This window comes from Pteropus vampyrus, unplaced genomic scaffold, assembly GCF_000151845.1.
Source record: "Pteropus vampyrus isolate Shadow unplaced genomic scaffold, Pvam_2.0 Scaffold231, whole genome shotgun sequence".
Lineage (NCBI taxonomy): Eukaryota > Metazoa > Chordata > Mammalia > Chiroptera > Pteropodidae > Pteropus > Pteropus vampyrus.
In genome coordinates, this window is record NW_011889012.1 from 963,890 (window position 1) to 964,754 (window position 865).

At 58.4% G+C, this 865-nt stretch overlaps 1 protein-coding gene across 1 annotated transcript in view; it reads left to right on the forward strand.

Moving 5' to 3' along the window:
• The window catches only part of ACOX3 (acyl-CoA oxidase 3, pristanoyl), a 31,631-nt gene that overhangs the window by 16,204 nt on the left and 14,562 nt on the right, over window positions 1-865 (forward strand). The window contains exon 10 of the mRNA XM_023519674.1: window positions 98-257. Coding sequence (XP_023375442.1) covers window positions 98-257 — 160 coding nt within the window. The remainder of the gene's footprint in view (window positions 1-97; window positions 258-865) is intronic.

Sequence of the window (865 nt, forward strand, 5' to 3'; positions counted from 1 at the left end):
GCCTTCCCGTCTTCTGGGACCTGGTATCTTGGCTTAGACTGGAGCAGACATGAGCCTTTGATGCTGGGGTTGCACTGACCCCTGACCTCTGGCGCAGGAGCCTCTTTTCACCCGTTCTTGGATTTCCTCTCCCAAGGCTGAGCTGGGGCGCGAGGTGCACGCCCTGGGGTCAGCCGGCAAGGCCCTGGCCTCGTGGACCGCCCAGCGGGGAATCCAGGAGTGCAGAGAGGCGTGCGGAGGACACGGCTACCTGGCCGGTAGGTTTGGGAGGAGCGTGGGACGGTTTCCTGTCCTTACTCCTACCGTTTGACTTCGGGCCGGGGTCAGCAACTGGCCTGTGGGCCAGAGCCGCTGCCGCTGGCTTTGCGAACAGAGTATTGTTGGGGCGTGGGGTGCCCGCTCATTGGTGCCACGTTCCTCTGTGTCCACGTTGGCACTGTACCTGCAGAGGTGAGCAATCTTGACAGAGCCTGAAACGTTTACTGTCTGGCCCTTTCCAGAGCAAGGTTGGCAGCCCCTGCCCTGGTCAGATCCCTCTGCTTTCCGATGCCCGATGTTCGTGTAAGCATGGAGGTCTGGGGGTAACGCTGCAGTCCAGAGAAAATGTGAGGGCGCCCACTAAAACCAGAGCAGACAGGAGGTTATCTGCTCATTTGAGTTGTGACTTCCTGGTTAATGACTCTGCAGTAAAGCGACACCAAATTGTACTCTGATGAAAAATTCTTAAACTTAGAAAAAAAAAAGACTAAGTTTTTATTGGCGTTGGCTCTCGTTTGGGCAGCTGGCCTGTGGGTTAGAGAGTGGGCGGCCGGTAGCCCGGGACGCAGCCCCGCTCCGCTGCTCCCCGGCTGCTACCTGACCTCGC